Raw genomic sequence first — 25,961 nt, 5'->3', positions numbered from 1 at the left:
CTTGGTATACTTAATTAACATTTCCTACAAAAATATTAGCTGATCCATCACTGTTGTCTTCATGTATGACATCAATATTCGTGACTCAGCAAGACTTGACATCGTTTGTACTTGAATTTTTCATTAGCGTTAACTTTACTTTTAGAGTTATTATAGTTTCTATTCCCTGGAACTTATTTTTATTCCTTTCTTTATGAACTTCTCCTATATCCACAACTTTTCTTTCGTTCAAATTTTGGTTCTTACTTTGCTCACTAGTTCTACAAAATTTGATGGCATTTTGTAGGGTAAGTTTGTCCACTCTCAATAAAGCTTCTCTAGTAACTGGATCTCTGATGCCCATCAATATCTTGTCTCTCAGAGCTTTATCTTTAGCTGTTTGTTCTGGATTAATTTTATTATAATTACATGTTCGAATCAAATGTCTTCCACTAGTAAGAAACTGCTCAAACGATTCTCCTTCTTTCTGAACCCTCATGATAAAATTATATCTTTCAAACGATTCGTTCATCCTTGGATTAACATATTTGCCAATTAGTGACATCATCAAGTCGTACTTATTAATTTTGGCTTCTGGAATGGCGAATGTACATATAATTTTGGCAGTCCCAATTATATTTCTTAAAATTGACAGTTTTATTTTAACTGCTAACTGGTCTTGTCCTGTTGCTAGTAAATAATCATCAAAACTTATTTTCCAGAACTCCCATTCACTTGCCGAATTTTGATCCTTTAGCTCAAAATCTGGTGGTAATTTTTAAAAATTTAGTTTTTCGACGGTAACCCAGCTAGCTGTTTTAATGCGCCATATTTTATATTTTATGGGTTTACAAGTCAAACAACCATAATGTATAAGTAAAATTATATTTCTGTTAGTGTCATTATGTAACTGTTACACAGTTATATAATATATTCAACAATAATATAATAGAGTCTTATTGAATACTTTCCCAATAATCAGAAGTACTAAATCGGTCTAAAGATCTAAATGAAACTGTTTTTTTTTTTATTTTCTTAGATTATAATATTGATACGTGAAGAACTCCTGACGTTAACTTCAGGATTTTCAATTACTCGAACAAAAGTTTTACCTTCATGGATAGGTGTAATTTCATTGTAATGCCATGATGTTATTATTATTATCAATAATTTCTTACCTTATTTATATTATTTATTTATTTGAGTTATATAAATTTGAAGTTTATTGTTTAACTTGAAGTTAAACCAGTTTTTTATGGAATAACTTTTATTTTTAGCTTTAGACGTTCAAAATCAGCTACGTAAACTTTCACAAATGGATGAACTATCTGCTGGACAGAAAACTGCCATAAATAAATTGGAAGATACATTAAAGAATATCAATGAGTTGACAAAAATTACCAGTACTCTTACGAAGAGTTTTGCTAATACGAATGATGGTATGTAAACTGTATTAACTTTTCCAACCAAAAATTTTCACTTAATAATAATTGTATTTCAAGCTTTAAAAAGTTATTGCTATTGTTTATAAAGGTTGAGAACTCTGTGGGCCATTGTCTGTGTTTGACATAGATATATAATACAAGATGGACTGACCGTTGCAATACCAGCCCAGTCCCCCAGTGCGACAGAGAAAACTGACGCAAAACAGTCCCTGCATTTCTTTCTAATTTGCCAGTTTTACCGACCACGTGCACTAAATGACCAATTAGGAGGTCACCTGGTCAATAAACCTGGCCCATTAGACAGAGATGCAATGTCTGCTTTGCGTCAATTTTCTTTGTCACACTGGGGAAACGTGATTGTGTTGCAACGGTCAGTATATCTTGTATTATATGTCTATGATGGTTGCACGCTTTTGGAGGTTATTCCAGGCATTGCCCTTCAAGACATTGTGCTGGTTTCAAAAATTCACTAATTAATACTTAAAATTATTCATTTTTTCTACAGCTTGGACTATAACGAAAGTCGTAGAGCAACTCAGTAGAATTATTTGACAATTGAAATTAGTTTACGTTAGTTAGCTAGTTTAAGACTAAAAATTGTGTGAAATTTATACTCCAGTCGTCAGAGACGAAAATGCCACTGAACCTCTAAAAATTATACGAACAAGCTGAATTTTGCCGAGCATATTAATTTTGGGACCCCAAAAAAATGCAAAAAACTTTATCACTTTTAGCCCCGGGCTTTCCCCTAAAACCCTCCTCGAAAACGCAAAAAAATCAATTTACCAAGAATCTGTACACCGTGGAAAAATATGTTTCAAACAAAAAAATATAGCTAAGATAACTTTAAACAAAAATATATATAAGCATTTCTCTTAGAAACAACGCGTGAAACAGCCGTCGATTTTGAATGTCAGTTACGCGCGCGAAATCAATGTTCAATAAAATTTGTATCAGCTCGACAGTAAAAATTCGATATCTTTTGATTTAAGTGACCTATCGACAAAAATCAAGATGCGTTTCAAAGGTAAAGAGTTCAGCTTTCGTATGCAGTTTTTGCATTTTGCCGCAAATAAACTTAGATTTTATACAGTTGTTAAATGTATAAATGTGGCGCGATTTTTGCCATTTTTTATGATTCTCACGAGATTAATACACTCTATTACTTTCAATTACTGGTCACTATGAAGTTTTGATTACTAGAACTTAAGCTTTAAAACCTGTAGTATGAAATTTTAGTTTTGAGTTTTGGCAACAAATGTGAGGCATTGGAAACATGCTTAAAGAACGCTGGATTTAAACTTTCACACAACAAACGATCTAAAACATTTAAAACTTATTTTTTCAATTACACTAATACTTTTTTTTTAAGAACAAAACGATTTGAGTTTTGGCAACAAATGTGAGGCATTTGAAATATGCTTAAAGAACGCTAGATTTAAACTTTTACCCAACAAACGATCTAAAACATTTAAAGCTTTTTTTTTTTAATTACACTAATACTTTTTTTAAAAGAACAAAACTTTTGCAATAAACTACACCAAAAACCGTTCTACTGTAGGACCATATGGACTCGGTGTTGGCAATGAGAGAGGAGAACGCCTTATAGAATTCTGCCTAGAACATTATCTTGCCGTAATGAATCCCTTCTTCAAATTGCCTAAACGACGCCTTTAGACTTAGAAATTGCCAGCTGACAAGGTCGATAAAATCGTTAGAAACCAATTTGACTATATTTTAATAAACCACAGATACCGAAACGAAATACAGACGTGGCGTCGGACCACAATCCTCTTGTAGCAAAATTCCAACTTCGCTTAAAAAAGATAAAAAAAGCTACAAAAGTGATAAACTAAACATACAAAAATTAGAATCAGAAGACGTCAAAAAAAACTGAAACAAGAAATTATTGCACGCCTAGAATCCACACCGGAATCCATTGATGGTGATGTAGAACAACAGTGGCAATTCTTTAAAAATGTAATTATCGAACCAAGTCGCAGAAAACTTACAACAACCAGATGCAAGAAAGGAAATTGGATGACGGAAGAAATCTTGGAAATGATGGAGGACCGAAGAAAAGAATATCAAGATAACTCAGTATCAACAGCTGCATAACCAAATGAGAAGGAAAATAAGAGAAGCTAAAGAGACTTTTTTCGCTGGAAAATGCCAACAAATAGAAGACTTACAAAACAAATATGATAACTTTAACCTCCATAAGAAAGTTAAAGAAATAGCTGGGGTAGCAAAACAAAAAACCTCAAGCATACTAATGGACAAACAAGGAAACATTTTAGTGGAGACAGAATAAAAATTAGGAAGATGAAAAGAGTATATAGAGGAATTATTCCATGAGACAGGAAAATACATATGAAGATAATCAGAGTAAAGACGAGGGACCCGAAACAACAAAGTCAGAAGTTATGCATGCAGTAAAGTCCATGAAAAATAATAAAGCTGCTGGTCCAGATGAAATACCAAGTGAATTGCTAAAACTGGTCAATGAAAAAAACATAGATCTTTTAGTCCAACTACTGAACACAATGTATTCCACAGGAATCATTCCACGTGAAATGCTGACATCAACATTTATTTGTCTACCAAAGAAAGTAAATGCCAAAGAATGTAGTGATTATCGAACGATCAGTCTAATGTCACATACCTTAAAAACCCTGCTAAAAATCATCCATAATAGAATACACGCTAAGCTGGAGATGTTTGGATGTTAATCGAGATCTTTATGTATGCTTTATAGACTACAACAAGGCATTCGATAAGGTAAAACATGACCGACTTATAGAAGTACTTAAAAACAAGAATCTGGAAGTGAGGGATGTAACATTGATATCAAATTTATACTACAGCCAACGGCAAAACGAGACAGTCGGCATAAAAGTGAACGAAAGTTTAATTAACAACATTAGGTATGCCGACGATACAGTCATAATAGCCGATAACTTGGAAGACTTAGAAAGAATAATGAACAAAATATTAAGATATAGTGGAGAATACGGACTCTTAACATCAAAAAAATAAAACCAAATTCATGAAAATTAGTAAGAACAACAATACAAACGAAATATTAACAGTAGGCGGCCAGCAGATTTAGAGAGTAAAAAGATATAAAATGAAAAAGACAGAAAAGATTTGATTTCACGTACAAAGCGTCTATGTATCTGTTGATACGTATTTCGACTTAATAAGTCTCATCAGAACAGTTATTCATAGCCGTTCTTAACGTGAAAAATAATCTTCTCTGTCTTATTAGGAAGCAACAATAAAATGGCTTCACTATAGACGCAACAGCGACATCTGATAGAAAAATCGGTAAGATAGTTTCGAAACAAATTCGAAACTATCTTACCGATTTTTCTAAAAAGATATACTTACTTGGGAACGATAATCACAGAAAATAACGATTATACTGCAGATATCAGAGTCAGAATTGAAAAAGCACGTGCTAACTTCGTGAAAATGAAAAAGATTTTATGCAGCAAAGATCTGACATTGGCCCTCAGAATAAGACTCATTAAATACTATGTACACAGTGTACTCTACTATGGAGCGGAATCATGGATATTAAACCGGAATACAATAAATCGACTTAACGCGTTTAAAATGTGGACATTTAGAAGATTGTTAAGGATTCCATGTGTAGATAGAGTCACGAATACAGAAGTGTTAAGGAGAATAGGCAGTGAGAGCGAAATGGTAAATTCAATAAAAGAAAGGAAATTGCAATATCTCGCACATGTGATGAGAGGTTAAAGAAACAACATCTTGAGACTCATAATTTAAGAAAAAATAGAGGGTAGGAGAAGCGTAGGAAGAAGACGCGTTTCCTGGTTGAAGAACCTGAGAGAGTGGTTTGGTTGCAGTTCAAGGCAATTGTTCAGAGTAGCTGCCTCGAAGGTCAGAATAGCCATGATGATTTCCAACCTTCGTCGCGGAGATGGCACTTAAAGAAGAAGAAGAAAACCGTCTTCTTGAATGCATTTTCCGTGACATGTGATCGTTTGTAATGTAAAACATATTTCAAATGCCTCATATTTGATACCACAGTTCAAAATTGAATTTTCTTGTAATAGGGTATAAGATTAATCACTAAAAGTAGAAATTTTACTAGAACTGATCAATAAAAGTGATCAATTTTATTGATCTCGTGAGAACCATAAAAAAATGACAAAAAATTGCGACACGTTAATTTATTTAAAACTTTATAAAAACTATAATATAAAAACTGAGTTTATTTTTTAACAAAATACAAAAACTGCATAAGAAAAATGAACTCTTAACCTTTGAAACGCATCTTGATTTTTGTCGATAGGACATTTGGATCAAAAGATATCGAATTTTTACCGTCGAGCTGATACAGATTTTATTGAACATTGATTTCGTGCAAGTAACTGATATGCAAAATCAACGGTCGCTTCAAGCATTGTTTCTAAGAGAACTGTTCATTCTACACAAAAAATGCTAATAAACATTTTTGTTTAAAATTATCTCAGCTACATTTTTTATTTAAAACAATTTGTACGGTGTACAGATTCTTGGTAAATCGATTTTTTGTGTTTTTACCCCCCTGCGATAGGGATTTTAGAAAGAAACCCGGGGGTAAAAGAGGTAAACTTTTTTGCATCATTTTTGGGGTCCCAAAATTAATATTCTCTAAAAAAGAATATCAAATGGGAGAAAAACGACTTAAAATAATCTGCTATACAGACGACGTAATACTACTCTCTCAAAGTGAAGACGATTTACAACGTATGCTCGCTGCACCAATTTAATATAACCGCCAGAAAATTTAACATGTTAATTTCCCCAAAAAGACATAATGCATGGTTACAACAGCAAATTTACTAAGATATCAATTGGAGCTGGAAGGTCAGATAATAGAACAAGTGATGGAGTTTAAATATGTAGGCATCACATTATCTAGCTACGGAAAGTTCGAAACTGAAGTGGAAGATCAAGTGAATAGAGCAAACAGAGACGCAGGCTGCCTGAATGAACCAATATGGAGAAATAAAAATATCAGGAAAGAAATGAAAGGTAGAATTTACAAAACAGTCATCAGACCAATAATGAAATACATGACAGAAACACAACCTGACACGGAAAGGACAAAAACATTGTTAGAAACAGCAGAGATAAAAACACTTTGGTGTTTGGTATGGAGAATATTTGGTGGCAAGACACTATGGGACAGAGCTAAAACTACAGATATACGAAGTAGATCAAGAACTGGGTAAGAAATAGAAGAGTAGAATGGAACGATCATATAAGCCGAATGACAACAAAATGAGTAGTAAAGACGGCAAGAAACGATTCCCCAATGGGTAGACGATCAGTAGGAAGACCACGAAAAGGATGGAACAACAACTTACTGAAGGCACATTGAGAAACAGACAGAGTCATGTCTACATAAAAATAAGAATATATTTTAATGGATTAAAAAAAACAAGAAAATTCTCCTCGGCGGGGAATCGAACTGACGTGAATCAGTCATTTACGTGAAAGCGTGAAAAATAAAAAAAAATAGACGTGAAGATGTTTTTAGCGACGTCAATCCAAAGGAGTATATATAACTGTTTGTATGTAAAAATAAAATTGTTGTTTTTACTATTTTCGCTTTTTAAACCTTCCTTGGACTTCTAGAAATATTTCAAAATAAAAAATTAGTTAAATCGATTCAGTCGTTCTCGACTTGTTATAAAAAAGTTATGAAAAATAAAATAACGTTTTTTAAACGTCATATTATTTTTAATAAGTGTATATGACGCAAGGTTATGCGTCTCAATATTTCGCGTCACGCTAAGTATTATTTCGGGCCCGTGCAAAATAATCATAAAGAAGATCTAATTTTTTATCTTAATCGCTATATCACGTATAAAATTAGTACAGCCCTTTTAAAAGCTAGAGTATTTTCTTCTTAAACTCCCGCTGCGTTTATTGCTAAGTTTACCACTTTACCACTAAATTTATACCATATACATACCTGTTTACCACTTATGTTCACCAAAATTATGCATATATTTGTGGATATACCTTACCTTTCTGACAAAGAGATATTTCACTCAGTAAGTTACTGTTCTTACCACTGCGCGACCGAGAAGTGTAAACTTATAAACAAGTTTGAAAAATTAAAGGCAAATATCGAGCACAATTGTAATAATCAAATCTTGCCCAAGTACTTTCGCTTTCTACAGCATCATCAGGGGCATTTCGTCAAATTTGGGCTATCCAGCAAGCGCAGAATGTAATAAACATGAAATTGAAACATAAATTGTACATAATACTACACTATAACACTATTTTAAAACAAGGACAAACAGTTTAAAATTATTTAAAAAGATTCTACGCTACATTCTTGTCGGCAACAGGAGAGAGATTCTCTCTCCTGTTTTTAAACTGTTTGTCCTTATTCTAGTGTAGTGTTATGTACAATTTATGTTTCAATTTCATGTTTATTACATTCTGCGCTTGCTGGATAGCCCAAATTTGACGAAATGCACCTGATGATGCTGTAGAAAGCGAAAGTACTTGGGCAAGATTTGATTATTACAATTGTGCTCGATATTTGCCTTTAATTTTTCAAAGTTCATTTATTCGAGCATTCAACCTTATATCAAATTATAAACAAGTTACTTAAACAAACATATTTGTCTCTATAGTTTTCTCTTTTATATAGCGTATTTCATCCATCCTTTTTAATCGTTTCTTTGACTAAATTGTACCGTTTAGTAATTTTTCTGATTGGTTCATACTTTATTCTTCTAGTAATGTGAACACATTGACTACGAAACCTACAGTTTCATTCACCTAACCATATACAATTAGTTACGTGAAAGTCAAATAGAATCTAGAGTCACCATAAGTTGCATTTATTTCTGTAAATTACTTATAAATTCGATTCTATTAATATTTCTCCATTTTAGCTCTTGACAACCAAAAGACTGACGTCAAAGGAATTATACGAAATATCAACAATCTGCAGGACAAAATAAATTATTTACCACAGAAAGAAGAAGTTTTAAAGAAATTAGAAGAAATATCTATCGGCAGCAATTCTAATGTCTCTCTAGAAGATATAAAGGAAGCTATAAATGAGATAAGGGACAATATAAACAAAAATCAGAATTATACTTCAAAAAGTCTTAAAGATATTACGGACTCAACTGGAAATTGGATGAAGAACGTCCCTACAAACTATGGTAACAAACACAATTTTGTTTCAATAAAAATTAATTAATAAAAATTATACAAACATATTAATTAGCATCAAAACGTTTTTGATTTTATCAGACAATCATCAATAATACTTGAACACGTGCAAAAAACTTTACAATTAGATATAAAATTACAATTAGATATGAAAATATTTGGTTGACATATTGAAAGTTATTTCAACTTAAAAAATAATGACATAATGTCGATAATTAAGGATTTTTACTAAAAAGAAATCCACACGGAAAAAGCTGTATGCCATGAATCATAAAAACTTTTATTATTTAAAAATTCTTTATAAAATGTGTGTATATATATATATATATATATATATATATATATATATATATATATATATATATTCTAAAAATGCCCTTTTGGGTTACATCACAGGACGTTTTTGGACTCATAAGTCCATCATCAGTGTAGTTACCTAAAATGAAAGTTATCACGTTAATAACGTGCTGCATCTTCGAATAATTCTTGCATATATTCTTTCCATCTTCGTAATTTATCTTCAATAGTAGTCAAAATCTGGCCTTCAATGTCTACAACTATGCCTGTATTGCGTTGTTTTCTGGTATTCTGTACCTTTTAATTTTTTTGTGCATATGGAAATCGTCATGTTTGCATTGTAGTGTTTTAACTTCCATACATTTCTCCGTCAGCCACGCTTCTTTTGCTCCTTTTATCTCCTTTAGTATAGTCTTATGCAACTTTTTGTATTCGTTGTCACCTCTACCTTTTAATTTTCTTCGCTCTTCCATCATCTGAAATATTTTATCTGTCATCCATTCTTGCTTCTTTTCTCTTTTTGATTTTAGATATTTCATGCGCAGTTGTGGCAATAGATGTCTTTATTTCGTTCCAATGTTCTTTTATGCCTTTAGTAATGTCTTCAACTATTTTCGCAAAATTCTAATTAATTTCTGTTTTTACTTTTTTTTTCTGGGTGTCATTTTCTTTTAGTAGTCTTATATCTATCTTGGTCCTCATTGTCTTATGAATTATTTTAAGTCATATGTTGATATTTGCAACCAATAGACTATGATCTGAGAAGACATCTGCCCATGGATATGTTTTTGTTGAGGTTGTAGAATTTCTAAGCCTTTTCTTTATGTTGATAGAATCAGTTTGGTTTCCTATGATTTTCCCTGGGGTATCACCGGGTGCTTTCCATGTATAAAGTCTTCTTGGATGTAATTTAAATTTTTTTCGTGCGGTAGATATTTTTCGAGTTAACATGGAAATATTAGAAGGGGGCGGAATAATTATTGAATTATCTTGTTTATCATTAACTTTACGATATAATTGTACATAAAGAAAATTCTTCTTCAATGGATTCTATCTGCTGCTTTAATTTCAACAAATACCATCTTTTTTGTGTTTTTTCAATAAAAAATTTGTAATAGAACCAGCTCAAAAAGTAAATTTTTTGTAAATTTTTTACAAAATAAAATTTCTCTTAGTAGTGATACTTTAAATACTTGACCATAGCTCTGAAGATGGCTTTATAAGCCGAAAGCGCTCAGCTAGGAATTAAATGTTTACACACTTCAAAAATACTTTTATTATTTTATTCTTTGATTTGTCATAAGTAAAGTCCACATATTGGGAAGAAGCATTGAAGTGATAAAATATTGATTTCGGCTGTGCATGAATTGTTACTCAGAATAAAAGAAGGTTTTTAGAGACGAACATACAAAGCGGCGGAAGAAGTGAATACTTAGGCGGTCCGATAAGTACTTAGCCTCACCGCCCGATGGTGCCACTATCTCAAGAGAAATCTACTATCGTGTAGTACATTCTTGAAGACGGCTACTATCAATATTTCAGCTGAATCGGACTCCTAGTTTTATTTTGACCGCATGTGAAAGCGGGCGCGTCCGTGGATTTTAAAAAAATTGAAAAAGAACTATATCGGTCGGTGATTCCCTTCTTGCTTTTAGAAGTCAAATTGTGCAGCGAAATCAAAGAGCGTTTAAGTGCGTGTACGGTGGCTCCACGTCTTCGATGGCAACCGTCAAAAATTGGTATAACGGGTTTCAACCTGGTCGCACGTCAGTTTTTGATGAGCCACGCCTCGATGCCTCCAAAAAGAGTACCAGGGAGGATTAGATTAAATTAGATTTAGAGAGGTGGCCTTTTGGCCTATTCCACTGCGACCCTTTTAGATCTATTGTGGTCCTCTAGTCCTAGATAACATTCTCTAGCCTAACCCTTTTTATAAAGTCTAGTAGCTTCGAGACTGTACCTTCCATGTAGCTATTTGCCAGTGGATTTTCTTCTCCTAATGCAAAGAACCGCACATTTGCCAGACTGTCACACTAACATAAAATGTGCTCTGCTGTTTCTTCTTCGAGGTGACAGAATCTGCACAGGTCATCATTTGATAATCCCATCAGCTTCAAGTGCCTATTCAGCTTACAGTGCCCTGTTAGAAGACCTACTATGGCTTTGAGTGTTTTCCTATCTTTGCTTATTCTTCTTCTTAAAGTGCCCTCTCCTCAATGGAGGTTGGCTACTAAAATTTTAAAATGTTCTCTATCTTCAACTGTTCTTATTAGCTGTTCAAAATTTAGCCCTGTCCATTGTCGGATGTTTCCTTGACCTTTGCTTATTAGGTCTGCCGTAAATTTTGGCAAATGTTCTGTAATGAACTGTTTTGTTTGTTTCGCCTGTCTTTGTCCTGGTGAATTCTTCCATCATTCCAGAGATTTGTGAGCTACCTACTACATTCCAGAGCTACGAGGCTACTTCCTTGTAGCCGTTCTTGTTGCTGACTTTGCAACGCCGCAGAAGGGTTCCGGTCCAATGAATGGCATTGATGAGCCTTGTTTGGCCATTTTATCTGCTTTTTCATTGCCCTTATGACCCTCGTGCCCAGGTACCCAGACTACCGTAACCTTGCTACGGTCTACTAGTTTATTTAGGGCCCACACGCAATCCCATACTAGCTTAGAATTGACCTCTACAGAATTGAGTGCCTTAAGCGCTGCCTGACTATCTGTGAAGATGGCAACTGAACATAACGTTCTTTCCTGCCTTTCTATTTCTTCCACGATGTGATGAATTGCAGTTATTTGTACCGAGAAAACTGTCACATCCTTAGATAGACTTACCGGGAAATGTATCCCTTGATTTGTCCCTACTATGACGGCTCCCACACTCTCCGATGTTTTTGAGTTATCCGTGTACCAGGTAGTAGTGGCTTGTATGGGTACACCTTTATTCTAGTCTTCCCTGCCTGGTATCTTAATTGTGAACTTATTGTTAAAGCTATATCTCGTAGCTGTTGCATCGATAGGTTTCCTCATCACAATATCGGCTTTTAGCTTCTCGATTAGCTTCCTGTTGTCAGTACCATGCATCTGGCTTATATGTCGCTGACTATGGATTAATCTGTGCATCACTGATCTGGCGTCGCCCTGTATAAAGATATGAAGTGGTGGTAGATTCAGCAGGACTTCCAACGATGCAACAGGAGTTGTTTTTATGGCCCCCGTAATACACAGGCATGCTAGCCGTTGTGTATTACCTAGCAGCCTTATTGCTCCCACTTGCTGCGTCTTTGTCACCTAGCCATAGGTTATCATGGGTCTAATAACCCTTCTGTATAACCATAAAGTCATTTTGATGTTAAGTCCCCAATTCTTACCACATATTCTTCTAAATCTGCCCAGGGACATAGTAGCTTTCTGTGTGGTTTTCAGAATGTGAGTATTCCATGAGCGCCTATGATCAAAATATACCCCAAGGTATTTTGTTTCTTTTGCAAATGAAATCTCTGAGCGCCATAGCTCCTATCAAAGAGCTGGTGGTAACATTATTAAATACTCCTTCTATATCTAAAAAAGCGGCCATTCCTATCTCTTTGTCTTCCATTGACTTTGAGATAAGCCATTTAGATCATCCAACGCAGAGTCCGTAGATTTACCAGGTTGGTATGCATCTTGACGATTGCTTAGATGATTATCTTTTAGCACTTCGTCTCTGATGTACCTATCAAGAAGCTTTTCCAGCGTTTTTAATAGAAAAGAAGATCGGCTTATCGGTCTATATGACTTTGGTGTTAGGTCTGATACTTTACCTACCTTAGGCAAGTATATGACTTTAACCTTTTGCCATATTTCCGGTACGAACCCACATGCTAAACTGGCTTTGACGAGCTTGCATATATATGGTATCAATACCTCTAATCCCATATGCAACAGTATTGGATATATTTGGCCTAGTGAGCCTTTGGTCTATGTTGGTTTGCCTATCTGCATCATCCAGAATTGTTGAGCCAGAAAACTGCGTGCTTATTAGTTGTCTAAGACTTTCGCCTTGGTGTCCGTAAATTTACAATTAGCTTTCTTTAGGAAACCTACTTCTTTCGTTGTAGCACCATCCTTTGCCAGGACTTTATGGATTCGAGAACATGTCGGGATATCTGTAATCTCCTCGCAAATAACGTGACAAACATCTACGATCTCGTATTGACGGACCACTGACTGAAGGTGCGCGAGTTAGCTAAGACAGTAGGCATATCAAAAGACCGCATATGTCATATCCTGAATTAAATTTTGGGTAAAAGGGAGCTGTCCGCGTGATGGATGCCGCATTTGGGTTCACAGAATAACAAGTGCAACCATGAGACCACATAATAGCAGTGTTTGACTATATTTAAGCGTAATCCGAAAGAATTTCTACGCCGTTTCGTAACCGTCGACGAAACATGGATCCATTGGTATACACCAGAGACCATGGAGCAGTCAAAACACTGGATGGCATCCGGAGAACGTGCTCCGAAAAAGTGAAGACAGTCCTATCTACAGGAAACCACGACTACCTGGAGAAAAACGGTCACAGTGCTCTACTACGCCGAATTATTAGGCTGATTCGACGCCGAACTACAGAAAAAATCACCCCATCTGGCAAAGAAAAAAGTGCTCTTCCACCATGACAACGCACCGGCTCATATTTCCGCCATGGCGAAATTGGTCAAATTAAGCTAGGAACTGTAGCCACATTCAGCATATTCTTCAGATTTGAACCCATGCGACTTCTTTTTGTTTTTAAACTTGAAAAGGGCACTCTCCAGGCAGAAATTTAAGTGGAATTAGGAGATCATCGTTGCCACGAAAGTCTACTTTGCAGACCTCGAGAAAACTTATTTTTCAGACGGGTTAAAGAAGTTGGAGCATTACAGGGTCAAGTGTATCGAGCTAAAAGGAGACTATGTTGAGAAATAAATTTCCACTTTCCCAAAATGTTTGTTTTCTTTTGTAGGCTAATTACTTTTCGGACCATCCTAGTATAACGTAATAGAGAAAAAATTAATGCAATATTAATACGGTTTAAATAAATATTTTAAAACGTATTTATTTTATTTTATTTTATTGTATAATGTCTTAAATTTCAATTTAAATTTTTAAAATTATTACTGAAATCCTATTAAAGTACCTTTTCTTAATAAAATATATACATTACAGCTTTTAATGGCCAACAGTCAGATTTTAAAGAAATGCTGTCAAACTTAAAATATCTACAGACTAAAATAAACCGGCTACCACAAGAATTCCTAGATATACATCAAAATTCCACTTTACAACTAACAAAACTGTCAGCTGACGTATCAAATTGTAAACAACAATCCAAAGACGAAGCTCGACACAATATGGAAAGCATTATAAACCATATCAACAAAACTCACGAGGATATCATTGAAAATGTTAACGATCTCTCCGATATTACAGTTACTCTTGGACAAAGTTTTGTAACTAACTACGATAAAATTAAAAATGAAATTAAAGGTTTAAATAGGTTAGACCAAGTAATGATAAACACTGCCGATAGTGTTATTGACACTAAACGAAAATTAGAGTTTGGAATGCACCAAATTTTGGCGGAGGTATCCAAATATTCGAAGGAAACCACTAAACAAGTGAGTAACAGGTTAGTAACGAGCAAATATATTAGTTTACAATAAGATTGTCAATGGAAATACTAGTTAATATTTATAATTTTGTTTAATATTTATAATATTTATAATTTTATAAGTAGTAAAAGCTGTTTTTGTTATTAGCAGATATCATATATCTCAAAAGACTACACTATCGGTATAGTTAATTCTATCTATATACTATTAGTAGTGAAATAAGAAAGCAAAACCTATATTATAAGATTTTAATCAACATGAAATTGTACATAATCTAAGCAAAAACAATGAGAAAATAACTTAGCTGTGACATTCACTTATATGTCAAACACTGACAAACCTAACAGTATTAAGTTGTCTAGAGTTTTCTACAGTCTACAGCTAAAGTAGAAAGTATAAGGAGCTTAATATCGCATCCTTTTTCCACACTATAATCTTCTAAATACCGTGGTAAATGACAAACTCTGTCAGATCTTCTAGAAGCTAGAAGCTAGAAGCTAGATAGAGGGGATGAGTTTCACTGAGAACACATTGATGGTCCTTCAAGAAGTAATGAATCCGGTGGAGGGAAAGATATGAGCGTATTTGCTTCGGCTACATGATTTACTTCTTTGTGCAATTGGGTGATGAATCATTGGGGCTCGAATGTGGGTCCTTTGTCAACATTGATTCTTGAACTCTAGTATTTCTCTTTTACCTTGCCCATTTGGAACCAGATGATGATGGGACACTGTGGTCTATTGTCCTTCTTTTAGTTTAACAAAAGAATACTCATGATTTGCCTCTACTACCTCCACTTCTACAATAGGCTGGTACTTGTTGCAGGTACTTGTGGAGCGGATGGATTGTAGAGCAACTGATAGGTATTGTTCCCAAGTCATAAGTGGTGCTTTCATTTTCTTTAAGATTATAATTAGTAATTATACTTATTGCGATTCCCCTGGAGTTGAGAAACTTTTTGACTTTTAGCTGATAAATTGAGTTCCTCTATCTGAATTAATGTATGCAGGCATTCCAAATATCATGAATCAGTTATTTAAATGCTTGATTACCATTTTGGCACTAATGTCATTGTATGGGAAAGCAAATGGGAATCTGGAATACTCATCCATTACCGTAAGAATATAACGGTTATTGGAATTCGAAGGCACTGCTCCTTTAAAGTCAAGACTAAAGCGTTCGAAGGAAAATGTGGCTATTATAATTTTCGGAAAAGGCCCGTTATTCTTGAAGTACCTCGGCTTGATTTTAGGATCTTCTTAACAGTAACTTGTCATAGTCTTAACTTCATTGAGAGAAAGTAAATTAATTCTCTGATTTTATTAAGTGAAACATACGTGTTTCCTCTGGATGACAAAGTGATGTGTAAAGTGACTTGGGTTTTGATGCACCTACCGTCGTGGCATCAGCGCAAAAGCAAATGCGCCATAAAGCATCCGCTGATTGGTTGTTTTTTCCTGGTCGATATACTATGTCACAATTATAAGGTGCCAATTTAAGTCGCCATCTTTGTATTTTTTCATTTTTATGCTGTAATACTTTATGTTGAACATAAATGTTACAGACTTTTGATCAGTGAAGACTCCGAAAGGCTTTCCTATAAGAAAATGACGTCACTTTTTTATAGATTCAACGATATCGTACGCTTCTTTCACCATAGCAAAATGGTTTAGCTCGCTAGAGTTAAGCGATCTAGAAAAGAAAGCAACGGGTCTGCAGTTTATAGTTTAAAGTCAAAATACAAAATATTGGAACTGCAGGAACTGAGGCTTGAACCACACTACAAGCCTTGAGTACTCCTTTAGGTCCTCCAAATTCTAAACTTAAATGGTTAGATAGAACCTTATGACCAATTTTCATATCAGCGCAGAGATTTTTAACTATAAGTAAGTTAAAGTTATCGTAGGAGTGGTCACCAATTTTAATATTCTGAATAGTCACACCTTTGACTTGAGAAGTGTGTAATAATGAGTTCATAGAAACAAATTGTGTAAATGGCTTCCTAAGGAGTTTGCACATATTAGCGAAGTTTTCATTAACAAAACTGACAGAGCCACCAGTATCTATAAGATCATCAGCACGAAGGCCTTTTATTAACGCAGGTACTACAGCTTTCTTTAATGAAGCTGGAGTAACAGCAAGAACGCAGGTGTGCAATGATCGTAGCCTTCAAATACGTTGGTAGACGCACTAATGTTCTTGGAGCGGAAAAGCTTTACAAAGTGCCACTCTAAAGTCTTCCTTTAATGTATTCGCCCACCACAGAAGAAACAGTTATATCACAACCTTAAAGAGTTAGCAGGAGAGTTGGTAGCACCTGACAAAGTGACACTTTCATAATTCGTCGGAGAGCTCGGTGACTCGAATTGATAGTTATCAGGTAGAGCACTAAGGGTCGATTGTCCGAACGCCAATCAAAACTTGATTGTAATCAAATATTTAATTACAATCAAATACGTCACAGTAGCTGTCAAAATTATTAAAAATGGCTTATTATTATTATTGATTTGTAAATAAAAACATGAAATTACATCAGAGAGAGTTTAATTATGGTTTATTTTAAATTAAAACGTAAAATTGTACAATTGAATAAAATAAATCAGTCAACATAACCTCAAAATGTCACGTATTTGATGTTAATTAAATATTTGATTACAATCAAGTTTTGATTAGCGTTCGAACAATTGGCCCTATGTGTTGTATTTTGATTTTCATAAACCTGTGTGTTGAATTCTGCGATTTCCATCGAAATATCCATATTGCAAGTTTCTTCCAAAGTTACCTTTAAAGGGTTTTTAACATACAGCCAAATTAAATTAGATTTATTTGGAAAACAAAATATCTATATTTCATTAGATAATACCAAACGTGAAAATGCTACTAAACATAATGAAATTGTAAAAAATAATCACGCAGTTTTACGTCGTTTAATTGATATTGCACTTTTTTAAGTTCAGTCAGGAATTTTCATTTAGGGAACACGATGAATCGGAGCATTCGTTAAATCAAGGTAATTATAGAAAACTAATAAAAATGTTTAAGAAATACGATTGGAAATTTTCTCTCTGATTCGAAGACATTTAACGGCGTATCTAAAACCACCCAGAATCAATTAATAGAATCAATTAGTTAGATTTTAAATAACGTTATTGAATCTGAGATTCAGGAAACCATTTGCTTTTCGCTAGAAGTAGATGAAACTACCGATATATCATGCCATTCATAATTGTCAAATGTTGTTCGATACACGCTACGTGGTAATTTTTATGAGAGGTTTTTAGGTTTTACAGACGTGAGTAAAAAGCCATAAGGCAGAATATATTTTTGGTGTTTTAAAGAAAGGATTAAAATTTTTTGATATTGAACTGTATTTATAAATCTAATTTATTAACTTTATTTGTTATAAAATGTTCTAACACTTAATTTATTAGTCTTTATTTATTTAAATTATATATAATCTTACACTAATTTATTTTCCACTGATACTATTCTAATTTATATATTTTATTTACCCGCGTTACAATTCAAACTCGACTCGATACAATTATTCTTTTTAGACTAACTGTTTACAATAAAAAGTTCGCTATATATATATATTTAATAACCGTTATCTGGAGTTCCCTAGAATTCTACTAAAAAATACTAATACCTACTAAAAAATACTTGTTAGAAAAATATGTTTGCAGCTTAGGGTATGAGTCATATTTATCGTAACAATATCAAAAATAAATTAAGGCAAACTTATGACGGCGCTGCCGTGATGTCTGGTGGATTGAATGGTCTCCAGGCAAAAGTTAAAACTATTGCACCGCAAGCTTTATTTACTCACTGTTATGTGCATAATATAATGAATTTAGTTTTGTAGGATACGTGTGGAAAAAATTAAAGAATGTTGTCTTTCTTTTTGCCAGTTTAAGCGGATTTGCTTTATTTTTCTCAAGCTCGCTTACTTTGTCAGTCGGGATGGAATTTTAAATCTCGGTTAGTTTTCACTGTAGCAGATTTTCGTGAATAACTTTTGGAAGTTTTTGATTTTATATTCGAAGGCGACGATTTTAAATGTAATAATATCTCGATCCGTAAAGCAATCGGTTTGAAAACTTTATTAAATGATTACTCTTTTAATATTCTTATTAAATATTTTTAAAAAAGTGTTTACCCAAACCGCTTTGATATTCAATGTTGTTCAAAATCAGTCAACTGACATTATTTATTCCAAAAATAAAATAAAAAAAACTGGTGCAAAATCTCAGAGAATTTCGTAATAATAGTAATTTCCAATACGCAATGACGTTTTGGACTGGCTTGATATTTACGAAGTCCCTAAAAAAAGACAAAGGCATGACACAGACACAGATGTCGAAAAACGACTATATTTTGATATTTTATATACTATTGTTATGCAGATAGATACTGGTTTTTTGAATTTTGAAGATTTGCAAATTTTTGACCTCTTTGACGATTAAAAATTTAAAAGTTACGCCAAATAATTTTCAATTAAAAAGTATCTATCATTCTTTAATAAAATAAAATTAGAAAATGAATTAAAAGTTTTATATGTTGATCCGAATATTTTTGGAAGGTGAGGTAAGTTACAAGATATGTATAAAACCGAAAAACATTATCTAAAATCTTATATACAACATATATGCAATACACATAAACACAAACCTTTTTTTGCTTAATTTATCTACTCAACCACAATTACGATACAATTACGATACAATTTTTTCCACAAACATATAACACAAAATAGACAAAACGGTTAGAATTTGATACTCCTAGAATAGGATCACCACCCTCAAATATTGTACAGCCATTATATACTGTTACCAATAAAAAAATCTTTAGTTGTACATTTTTCAAAATTTGTATAATAATCGATTTTTGAAAAGGATTTCCGGAGTGGAATCAGAAATGTTAAACATTTGTTAATTAAAAATGTGATTTTCATTAGAACCAATAATTGTGGCTTAATCCCATATAAACATATTATGTTTATATATTATACAATATTTAAAATAAACTAGTGCTGTTGCCAAAATTTAAACTACCATCAACGCTATCGTCAAAATTGTAATTGCTATTTTTCTAAAAATGACAATTTAAGATCTAATTTTTATCCTAAAATTGAATCAACTATAACAAAGTGACAGTTAAAATTTTGGCGAATGCATTACACTGTAAAATACTTAAAACATTACTGGTTGCTTAATAAACAGGTATAATCTTTTTAGGACATCAAAAAAACATTATAATAAGCTATGTGATATTTCAGTTCTAGTTATTATCTCTTCATAAGAGTGGCCATTCATATTCAATCGGCTGCGAAGGTATTTAAAATGGTTTACCGTTCTATCCTCTCTTTATTTATTCAAAACTGAAAGTAATCTACATTCACCTTCCCAACTGTTATCTAAGTATTTTGTTTTTGAAATGTTAATTTTGCAGCCTCTTTGGTAACTTGCTTCATTGACTAGGTTTACTAATGTTTGGAGGTCTTCCAAGTTGTCTGCTGGAGTGACTGTATGTTCAGCGTATCTAATATTGTAAAGTCTCCTTAAATATTTCTTCGCTGTATATATTGAAAAAAACTAGATGTCAAAATGCATCCTGGTCGTACTCTGTCGTCTCCGTTTAATTTTGGATAGAGGCTACTTGATTATATTACATATACTTTAGCAGTCTTATATTGTAGTGGTCCAATTCGTGTATCATGTTGCATTCGGTCGAATGCCTTTTCAAAGTAGATGAAACAGATGTATATATAATTTCGGAATTCACAACTTTATTTGTAGGAGAAAGAGTATACAGAACAGTTCCTGTCTCGTTTCTAAACTATTTTTAAACCTAAATTACTTCACCCATTCTACTATCGCATAAAAGAAATATTCGGTTCTGTAGATTTCGTAAAAATGTCTTAAGTGTGCGCTTATTAAACTGATCAGCCTAAAGTCTCTGTATTCGGTGTGTCTGCTTTGCTATGGCAGTGTTATGAACATAACTCCTCCTTCTTTATAAATTGTATTAAAGAAAGCAATTAAATAGATCAAATATTTCCTCTTCCATTATTTTTCTGAATACTGCTTTCAATATACTGAGACCGTTTTCTAGAGTAGCTTCGTCAAAATAGCCACTGATGTCCCTCCCATTCCTGGCATTGTTGTTCGTCACAAGTCACAGATATTTCTGTCTGTAAGTAAGTGAATATTTTTTTGTTTTTTTAACTTCGGAGGTATATTTGTGGTTATTGTGGAGATTTAAGCTGTCATGTTCTTGTTGGAAATCTTGATTTCTTTACGAAAATTATCAAAAGTTTTTTGACTCGTTTAATTTTTCTTTTTATGAGTTTGTTGACTATACGATACTTGTTAGTGTCACCATTTTTATATTTTCTCCGCATATCTACTGTCTGAAATTGCCTGTGTCATGAAATCATTTATTGTTAATCCTTTAGGTATTTTCGTAAACTCTTTTACTGTTAAAATCGAGTTTTATATGTCATACAACATTCGTTGATGGTACTGTTTTCTTTTAGTATTTTGTTTGAGGATATTTGAGGAGGTCGAGATATGACCTGTTCAGTTTAGATGGCTTTGCTAGTTTCCTTAGTTTAATTTGAATTGTGGAAGAGAGCAAATTATGGTTCAAGTTTATGTCAGCGCCGGAGTTATGTTTAAAATATTTAATATTGTTTCGAAATTATTTGTTTTTATTTTCAAGTGTACAAACGTCTTTCTGGAAAACTGTAGCCAGGTATTGACGATGACTAGGTAGATTTTTGGCAGAATTTGATTAACCGTTTATTTCTTTGATTTATGTTTCCCACCCCAAGGCTTCCGACTATATTCTGCGTTGTCGTCTGTCAAACTTTAACACTAAAGTTCTCTTTAAGTATTTTTTTGTTGTTTTTGGAACTCTCTATTTGGTGGTAAAATTCTACAATTTTTTGTTTATCTTTGTTTGAAGTAGAGCATAAACTTGGGTTTTTATATTTAAAAGTTAGGTGTTTAATTGCATAAGCATTAACTTGTTTAACAGTGAGATGAAGTTAGTGACATACTCAGTAATACGCTGTTTCATGTTTATTGGAACTTGAAGTGTCCATCATATAATATATTATTTGCTGTGTAATCCCATCTAGTCTCATTTATTCTTATGAAAATTATTTTGCTTGTCTATTTCAAGAAACAGATTTCTCAGCTTGCTGAAGCTGTTGTTAAATTCCATGTAGCTATCCTATACTGGTTCTTTATTTGCATCTTGCAATAATGCAATATATATCTTTACATGATTTATCCTCAGAACACATATACTAGTTAAAACTGTTAATAGAATAAGGCGAGGCAATGAAGCAATAAACCTACCAAATGTTTACAGTTGAATGGATCTCAAAGAAACCTAAGAAACCAAGGAAAATGCATTTTCCAAAGTGCACTTCGAAGTGATAAAAAATGATAAATTTATATTTCGGAAAGAATTTACGGAAAGAAGTTCAATATTGCTACTCGAGGTTTTTTTTTTGGGTCACTTAACACGAATATCATGACGGCGATGGTCTCTGGGGCACCTAGTGTACCTTGGGTATTAAAGAAATTCTATAAAATATTAGTGCAAATTCGTTATTGGTGATTTTTGGGGGCCGAACAGTAATATCATGACGGTGATGATGTAAGAGGCACCTGGTGTCCAGAATAGGCCCCTTCTTCTGAGTTTTGTGCAAATTCGATATAAAATCGGTGCAAACTAGTTACTTGGGGTATTTTGAAATATCATAAGGGTGATGGTCTCCGATGCACAAACTTTAAGAAACCAGCCCTCTCCTGAGCACTAAGTACCTCGGACACCATCGCCGACATTATATTAGTATTCGGCGATACCAAAAATCCCCAAGTAACGAGTTTGCACTGATTTTGTTTAACACAAAACTCCAGGAGCCGAGACCGTCCTGGACACAAGGTGCCTCGCACATCATCGCCGACATTATATTAGTGTTCAGTGATCCCAAAAAATACCGAGTAACGAGTTTGTACTAATTTTCTATTGAATTTCCAAAAAAACTCCAGGAGGCAAGGTCCAGGTGTACCAGATATCTCGGAGACCCTCGTCGTTATAATATTTGTGTACAGTGACCCCTAAGCCCCTTGAGTAGTAATATTGAACTCATTTCCGTCAATTATTCCGAAATAAAAATTTATCACTTCGAAATGAAATTTGAAAAATACGTTTTCCACGTTCAAAAATACAATTTACAATTTCATATCATCATTTCTATTCGCAAAATTTCTTGACACTCTTACGAATCGAATGCAACAAGTTTCATTGAGATTCATCTCACTGCAAAAATTTGGTATGTTTTGAACTTCTTACTGCTTTATTGCCTGGCCTAAACAGCACCAGAACCATATTAACTAGTTTTGTATACCCGATACCATATGAAATGTTTGAATATTACTGTTTAACTTACTTTACATATTTTGGTAACAATATGAACCTTACTACGTAGTTTTGCAACTGGTATTTTCTACACTCTATTACAGGCCATTTCCGAAAAAAATGCAGTTATATAATTTTTTGATATCAATGTTTTGTAGGTAATTTTGTTGCGTTGTTACTATAATGAGATGTTGTCCATTGTAGAATAGAATAATAAGCCATATTTAGATTATTTATTAGGCATATTAACTCATAAATTAGACCATCAGATAATAAGGACAATTAATGAAATTAACAAGAACGACAAGACCAGAGTTATATTGCCAACAGGGAAAACAGAATGCATATAACTAAAAGGGGGAATCCGCCAAGAAGACTCGCTCAGCCCATTGTTATTCAATATGGTGATGAATTAAATATTTCACGAAGTAAGAAAACGACACGGATACCACATGGGAGCGCATAAAATCACAATAGTATGCTATGCCGATAATGGAGTACTAATTGCTGATAACGAAGATGACCTACAAAGGCAGCTCCACACCTTCAATATTACAGCAAACAAACTTAATATGAGAATATCAGTAGAAAAAACTAAATGTATAGTGATCATTAAAGAGCCGCGTAGATGCAAACTGGAAATAGATGGCGAAATTGTAGAACAAGTAATGAAATTCAATTACCTAGGAGTAGAGATCACTAGTGACAGGGATATAAGAACAGAGACAACAAGGCAAGCATCAAAAGCGGCAAGAGTAAGTGGTTGCCTCCGAGAAACCATATGGAGAAACAAATATCTGACCACGGAAAGCAAAATGAAAGTATACAAGACAACAGTAAGACCAATAATAACATACGCAGCGGAGACAAGGACCGATACAAGAAAGACGAAACAACAAATCAACAATATCGAAATGAAAGTATTAAGCTCAATAGCGGGCATATCATTAAGAGACAGACAAACCAACAGAAGTATACGCGAACAATGCAAAATTCAAAATATTAACAGGTGGATAAAAACAAGAAAAAAACTGGAACAGAACTGAACCGAACATGCAAACCGAATGGGACCAGACAGATTAGCGAACATCTGTAAAAACAACAAGCCGTATAGCAGAAGACCCGTTGGAAGTCCGCCAAAAAGGTGGAAAGATAATGTACAGTCAACAACGACTGAAACAGAATAAGAGGCGACAAACAGGAGTAATCCTAGTCACGCGAAGAAGAAGATTAACTCATAAATTACTATTTTCGAAAAAAAGGTTCATTTAATGAATTTTATTTGCAAATCTTTAATTATCGTAACGAATTCATAACATAACTTAACAGAGTTCGAATGTAAAAGTAAAAACAGATCAGAATCGAAGAAGAAAAAACAGAAGTATACATCGGTTTTTTTTTTCTATTTTCTAATTATTCTTTTTTTTTTTTCGTCAAACTTGGTCATTTTAAAACAAATAGAAAATATAAAATAAGTAAGTCTTTATTAAAACATTATAATATTAAAAATAATTATATTCTACAAAACTAAAACTTTTTTAGATTTTTTTTTTCATACTTAAACATGCGTCAAAACGTTGACAACAAAAAACCGCACAAGGAATGGACAACATTACCTATTTTTCAGTTTTTGAGTAACGCAATTGTATTTTCTGCATAAATAAGTTGTATTACTAGTTAATACTAGTTCATTAATACAGATATGTAAATCCTAAATGAATCATTTTCATAACTGCTTACGCCTATTGTTGTGTATTTTCAGACTAGATACTTTCAAATCGTCAATTTTGGATCCAGACACTGGACTTCTGGCTAATGTAACATCAAAGATAGAAGATGACATCCAACTAGTTTGGAAGCAAATGGGAATAATGTATAAACAAATGAGGAGCAACTCAGATGCTCTTAAGCAATTACAGAATCAGACTGATGCGTATATTACTGGTTCCCTTGGGACAATGAACAATATGAAAGGAAAAGTAAGTAGTTTTAAAAATAAATTTCAACGCTGCATCATAAAGATATACATTGAAAAAAGTTTCCTTATCCAAATTCTAACCCATTCTTTAAATTGGAATTTATATATAAAAAAAACAAAAATATCGCAGATTTCATTGGCAAATCTTTCATTTGATATACTGTATAATACCCTCTAAATTACTGTATAGTCCCCATTAAAAACAATGAAGAGTGGGAAAAGCCCTGGACCTGACATGCTTCCTATAGAAATCCTAAAAAATCTAGATGAGAAGCACATTGATGTTTTAGTGACACTCTTGAACCAAATTTATAGTTCAGGCGTATTACCCAAACAGTGGTTAACGTCGATTTTTATTTGTCTCCGCAAAAAGAAAAACGCAAGAGAATGCAGCGATTACCGCACCATTAGCTTGATGTATCATGTGCTAAAGTTACTACTAAAAGTCATAAATAACCGAATATATCACAAACTGGACATAGACGTTAATGATACACAATTTGGTTTTCGCAAAGGCCTAGGAACGCGTGAAGCTCTTTTTTCACTTAATATACTGATACAAAGATGCCTGGACGTCAATCAAGATATATACGTATGTTTTATTGACAATAATAAAGCATTCAATAAAGTAAGACATAAACAATTAATAAATGTCCTGAAATCAAAGAAAATTGACTAGAACGACCTCAGGATCATATTAAATTTATACTACAAACAGCGAGCAAAAGTACGTGTTAACGAACAGCTGGCAGAAGAAATTGAAATAAGATGTGGAGACAGGGATGCGTATTGTCGCCAATTCTTTTTAATGCGTACTCCGAAGAGATCCTGAAAAACGCTTTTGAGGGTGAAACAGCTGGAATAAAGGTAAATGGAGTTCCCATTAACAACATTAGATATGCGGACGACACTGTGATCTTAGCCGAAAATATTGGAGATCTTCAGAGACTGGTGACCAGAATAGCGGAGT

The 25,961-nt window shown here is 33.5% G+C and overlaps 1 protein-coding gene across 3 annotated transcripts in view; it reads left to right on the top strand.

The window, feature by feature from the left end:
- The window catches only part of LOC140437298 (uncharacterized), a 94,819-nt gene that overhangs the window by 52,855 nt on the left and 16,003 nt on the right, over positions 1–25,961 (top strand). For all 3 annotated transcript variants that reach the window (XR_011950360.1, XM_072526737.1, XM_072526738.1), the window contains exons 10-13: positions 1,257–1,418; positions 8,366–8,641; positions 14,132–14,594; positions 24,776–24,992. Coding sequence is in view for 2 of the 3 variants with exons in the window: in XM_072526737.1 (XP_072382838.1) it covers positions 1,257–1,418; positions 8,366–8,641; positions 14,132–14,594; positions 24,776–24,992 (1,118 nt within the window). In the remaining variant the exon portion in view is untranslated. The remainder of the gene's footprint in view (positions 1–1,256; positions 1,419–8,365; positions 8,642–14,131; positions 14,595–24,775; positions 24,993–25,961) is intronic.

This window comes from Diabrotica undecimpunctata, chromosome 3, assembly GCF_040954645.1.
Source record: "Diabrotica undecimpunctata isolate CICGRU chromosome 3, icDiaUnde3, whole genome shotgun sequence".
Classification (NCBI taxonomy): Eukaryota; Metazoa; Arthropoda; class Insecta; order Coleoptera; family Chrysomelidae; genus Diabrotica; species Diabrotica undecimpunctata.
The sequence above is the reverse complement of the archived record's forward strand: the minus strand, read 5'-3'. Positions and strand labels throughout refer to the sequence as shown.